General features: G+C 31.8%; 1 protein-coding gene across 1 annotated transcript; it reads right to left on the bottom strand.

Annotated features, from left to right (window-relative positions):
- Positions 1-2,715: 2,715 nt before the first annotated feature.
- On the bottom strand, positions 2,716-5,395 carry LOC125807813 (protein FAR1-RELATED SEQUENCE 1-like). The gene is made up of 4 exons (XM_049487544.1): positions 4,446-5,395; positions 4,291-4,369; positions 4,158-4,203; positions 2,716-2,963 (listed from the first exon to the last, which is right to left on the bottom strand). Exons 1-4 carry the CDS (start codon positions 5,393-5,395, stop codon positions 2,716-2,718), a joined length of 1,323 nt encoding a protein of 440 aa, XP_049343501.1.
- Positions 5,396-6,000: the final 605 nt, after the last annotated feature.

Here is a 6,000-nt window from a genome sequence, read left to right as displayed (position 1 = left end):
AAGAGTATATCTATATTCTTACTGGTCTTACCTTATTGGGCGTGTAGGTGTATTCATAATTAATTTCCAAAAAGAATATGTAATTAATTTCTACGTACCACAACTAATTCATACGGAAGATGAGACAATAACTCAACTGCATAAATATTTGACAACTTCAACCCTTCCCTTCCAAAAGAAAGGCAAAGTTATAGAGTATATAAATAAGGTAGGAAGAATTATATATACATGGATGTTTAAAGTTATACTCTCCGTCTTATATTAATTATCCACTTTCTCTTTATATGCTTCTTAAAAAAAAATCATAAATTAGAGGATATAATTAATATGGGACATAACGAGTATATACACCATATGTCATTAATGTTAACAAAATTAATGTGTAACTCCGTCATGGTGTGTAGTACTCCCTTCATTATAAATTAATTGAGTTGTTGAGACATTTTATATTTTTCAAATTAAATTAATTGTTTAATTTTCAAGACTACTTTTAAAATGTTCTTCAAATTTATCCTTCATTAGTTAGCATTGGAATTAGTTATTAATTAATGTTCACTATTTTAATCATAAATTTGACAATAGTTAATAAGGGTAAAAATGAAAAGTTATGCCTAATTTATGTCTTAATCTTCTTTTTTAAAAGGATGTGAAACACCTCAACAATTCAATTAATTTGAAATGGAGAGTAACCTGTCTTATTTTCAAAATTATGAATTTCTTATTTTAAGTGTGGATGTGTTTGGATGACCAAACAAAGCTTATACTACTGTTTGATTTTATAATAGCGTTTTGCTAATTTTGCAGTTTGTTGTAGAGAGTCAAAAGCAAATGAATGTCATACAAATTAAATCCCTTTTGAAGCTGTCGCACGCTGACAAAGTAACGTTAAAAGAAGTTGCGTATACGTTTGTACATAAATGTCTCCAAACAGAATTAAGTGCAGTTTGACTGCTTTTTAATAAATTACTTTTTACTACTTATCTTTTCAGGTTATTAACTTACTAATGCTACATTCTTAAGTAATCTCATAAAGTATAAAATTACTTACAATCTCACATAACATTATGCAAAACTTAAGAGATGCATATATAGTACTTAGAGGCAGCATAAAGACTTCAAGTGCCAATAATTGCGGTTAAACCCATAGCTGGACATATTTTACTATATATGCTTGTTAATAATATATGTAGTCTGACTTCCTCGAGCGCAATTACACACTCATACTATACGGGAGTCCTATTACCCCTTGAACTATTTTAAGTGTAGTTAGTTGCTCCTTAAATGCTGATGTGGTAAAGAAGATGTAGTGAGAGATAAAAAGATGATTACAATATTAACTTTATAAATATTTAATTTATTTCATATTAATATTCTATTTTAAAAAAAAAGAAATTATGTTTCCTTTTTTTTTTTTTTACCTTCTTTATCTTTTCCCTTCAATGTTCATAAGATCCATAGACACCGGCGGGCTCAACTCGACCACCAGGTCACCACCATCATCAACTTTTCATCACTAAGCCAATTCATATCTTCAAATCACATATTTTTCATCATATCTCCACTTTTCATCACTTTGAAAATTTGTTGGTGGCTCAAAATTCAAAATCAAAATCAAAATTGAAAGTTAGAAGAATCAAACTTTAAGCTAGTCATTAATGGAAGAGTTCACTAAGTAATAAATTCAATTAATGGAGAAGAATTCATCATTGGGTGATACCCTTTAACGAAGAAGACCCATTTATTGAAATTGTTGTAAACATTAATTAGTGGTAAAGTTTTTCGTCTGTCTCTAGCTTTAGAGAACGAGATTTCCTGGTGTTTAGAATTCCGGTGAGGGTCGAAGATGCGGTAGTCATGGCATCCTCGTCGTCGAATCTTCAGAAGCTTCAAAGAAAAAGAAATGGAGGAATGGAAAAGAAAGAGAAAAGGAGAAGATGAAAATATATAATAATAAAAAAAGTAAAACATAAAAGAATGATTAATTTTTTTTATAAAAAAAGGATAATATTACATGATAGTGCGTGTTGATTACTACCTAATGCGAATCTGGGCGTGAGTTTGTAGGGGCTAGATATTTCACTTTTAAGAGGTTCAGGGGTGATAGGACCTCCATAAAAAATAAGTGTGTAGTTAAAAATTCGGTAATAGCTTTGGGGGTTTTGACCATTTTCTCTTTTATTAATTAATTCTATTTTGGTAAAATTCCTGCGTGACAGTAGAAGAATAGCTTTGCCTTAATTAATTGAGTTTAAGTTTTGTGCACCGTCGGTGTATGAAATTTCTACACCATCAGGTACTTTTAATGAAATTTAACCATAGTAATTTATTTAATAAAATAACAATAATTATAAAAAGGAAAAAAAAAAGAATATCAACAGTTGAATCCTACTTGGATTCTAATCATATTTATTTCTATAACTAAATTATTTTCTTTCCATACTTAAATACAATATTGAGTTTTACCGTATGTTTTCCCAGAATCATGCTTATGTAGTTCTTCAAAGCTTCAAAACTTGTGAATTTGCTAAGTAATAATTTTTAAAGGCATCAGGCGATTTTGAAACTTGACAAGCTTCTTCTACCTAGTGGTATGTCGCTATACAATTAGAACAAATTTCACATTTTAAAGTATATAGTGGTATCTTGGATCTTCCATTAAATAATGTCATTCTGCTAGTTTTTTCAAAACTTGTGCACACCAATTTGGCAACCTATCTAGTGCTTCCGTGCTAGCCTCATAAGAGATGCTTGCTTTTGAACTTCTTCAGTTATATTCAACGAACTACTTTTGTCTTGTCCATAAAACTGGATACTAGTAGTACTAATAATGTTCTGTTCCACAGTCAATCGGAGCTCTCTTGAACCATACTCATCAGCCAAACGAGCTAGGTCATCAATGTTGTTTGCTTGGACACGACCCATTGGAATGTGAAGGACGATAAAGTTGTAGCCATCTTGTTTCTCTGGAAAAAATTTCTAGACTACCTTATGATTTATGTCATATTTCTATCTTCACAATAGTCAACAACAATGCATATAACGCTCCTCTTATCCATTCAAACAACATGTATATTACATGGTGTAAAAGAAATGGAAGATGATTTGAAGAGCAAAAAAGAGACGTTTTATGATTTCAAATATAAATGTATTCAGAATTTGTACAATTGTATGAAATGAAATGAAATTTTATACAAAATATGAAAGACTGAAATTAAAATTTATGTAATGTATTACGTCCAGATCTTTGTACTTGTTCTGGTGCCATTTTGGAAATGAAGAGAAAATTCATAGACTGATGATACTATTAGCAGCTGGTGAGAGAGGAGGAAGAGAGAAAAAGCTCAACAACATCTGGTGTATCACAGGGGCCTGCACACCGAAGTAGTATCATTTTCTTGCGAGTATCCTACATTAACTATCATGTGTTTCCTAACTATTTATCAAAACACGCCTCGAAATTAATGAGTCTTATTTTAAGCAGCAAAAAATCTTCATATACCTCCCAAATACAAGTCTATCAATCTCTAAAGGGTAAAATGAACAGGAAAGCAAAAAATAAATTCAACTACTCAATTTTTTTATAAGAAAATCCAAGCAACTACAAGTCAGCAGCAATTAGAATTCAGTATGTACTTAATCTTCTTATTAGGCCTCAACTGGTTGTTGTGTCCACACTTCTTCTTGCGGCAGTTGATAGCACGAGGATGCAACCGAGCATAGCACTTGCGGCATATCAGTACCAGATGTAATCAGAAACCTAAAGTATGTAGTAAAAATATTTTTTGTTTGATGAGGATCAACCACACAGTAAAAATAAACAAAAGATAAGAGACGATCTCATATCCAAGAGAACCTGCTAGACAAGGAATCTATTTTGTCCAAACAAGAGATGATCCAGTAACTAGAAAAAAATCAACAATGTAATAAAATCATATACACTAGCAAACTCAGTTCATTGATCAACATGCTTACCTGTTGATTATGTCCAAATACTAATACTGTCTTTACACAATAAACACATCAAAATAAACTATGAAAGGACTATTTAGAATTAAAAAAACAGAGAAAAACTAATAAATCTAAATCTAAAGAACTATTTCTTCCTCTTTCCTTCTTATTCTCAAAGCTCCAAATCTTCTATCTTTTTACTCACTAACTAGGACGATATTGTTGGAATGGAGTTGAAGCCGCTTTCATCAAATCCTGATAAGAGAATAATAATTCATCAACACGCATCTTATCATGTAAACAATATATACACGACATGATTAAAGAAAGAGCAATTCTTACTGTAAATGAGGTGGCATAAGCACAACCAGCGTTCTCAACATATTCTTGATAAAATTCTGAATAAGCATTAATGTTTGAACTACAAATGTAATTTTAGAAGTTATTACAAAAGTAATCCCAATAGAAATAATATGCATCATGCTAAGTGAAATTACCTTGTTTCCTTTCTCTTAAGTTTCACACTTTTCGTTTGCCTTTTTTGCTTTTGAGAAGATCTTCTTTTAATTTTTGGAGACGAAACTTTTTTGGTCTTCTGAGTAACTTCTAGAAAACCTCTCATCCTCAAAGATCTCGGGCGCCCTTTAGTTGTTGCTACCGGAGGGTCATGCAAAGTAACATCTTGACTTTGTTCACATGAGTTTATTTCCTGATCTTTCTCACTAACTTGACCACCTGATACACAATCTTCCTCAGATTCATAAGAAAGCTCATCAAGTTCTCCACACAATTGCAATAATCTTTGATGCGCAAATTGATAATGTTTTTCAGACTTTGTAGCTCGTTCAGATAACCCAATAGAATGCATCATAATGTTATTAAACCACAAAGTAGAAGGTTTCAAAGTTTGTGTTACGTTTGAGGGGTCATTAGCTTTTTCTTTGGTTGCGTTTCTTGTCCATCGATCTAATAAATAATACATTGGAAGTGAGTGAATCTGTTTTTTTATAAATACCATTAGTACATGTCTACATAGAATTCCCATGAACTCGAACTTGTGACATGAACAAACAGCTCTTTTCAATGCAAGATCTAGACTAACGATATATGCTGGCCTTTGTCTTTGAAGCTGATGTACTTTATAGATGTTTGCTCCATCCTTGACCTCAATCTTTTCGGCGATAAATTTTTGAGACTGAATTAGTTCTTCTTGAAAAATCTGAAACATTTTTCTTGTATATTCCTTCGCTGCTTCATCTTCCATAGGATACAAAGTTTTCAAGATAGGTCTTGAATGTTTTGTCTTGTAATCCTTCTCCCTTACTTTATCATATCTAGCGTCAATAGCCTTATCATATTGCACCACAAATACACTCATTGGAGTACTAGAATTCAAATAATCTTTAAAAAATTTGTTCATACTCTCACTTCTTTGACTTGTCGACATGCCTGCACAAAAAGTGCTACGCACATATGCCGGTATCCATTTTTCCATTTTGACCGCAAAAACTTTTGACTATTTGGAGATGCAAGTTCATGATTGTGCTCAGCAACAACCCTACAAACAACCCATTTATCTTCTCCTTTCTTCGACATATATAACAACGCTTTGCATCCTTCTCTAGTTTCATCTTGTGGTTTATTGCTTTCTAAATTTTTCTTTGAACGAAATCCTTGCTTCGAACAAACAAATTCTTGACCAATTATTGATTTATCTTTCCTTGATTTAGTCATACGACCACGGCGCACACTAAAACCATTACGATGAGCATAATCAAGATAAAACTTAAATGAATCATCAAGAGACTGAAACTCCTTACTAATGTAGGGAGCTTTTGAATTTTCCACACCTATATCGGAAGCAGTTTGTCCAGTTCCCTCCATGTCACTTTCTTCTAATAGAACTTCAACTCCTATATTTTGCACATCTACATTTGATTTTTCCATTAATCCTGCAAAATACAATTAAGAAAGTTAGATAGCTTACAATAATGAATCTGCTCATATATTTTTCAACACTTCAATTATAAAACATATTCAATATTAATGAAA

The sequence above is a fragment of the Solanum verrucosum genome, unplaced genomic scaffold (genome assembly GCF_900185275.1).
Source record: "Solanum verrucosum unplaced genomic scaffold, falcon-dt-bn FXZP01000183.1, whole genome shotgun sequence".
Lineage (NCBI taxonomy): Eukaryota > Viridiplantae > Streptophyta > Magnoliopsida > Solanales > Solanaceae > Solanum > Solanum verrucosum.
The sequence above is the reverse complement of the archived record's forward strand: the minus strand, read 5'-3'. Positions and strand labels throughout refer to the sequence as shown.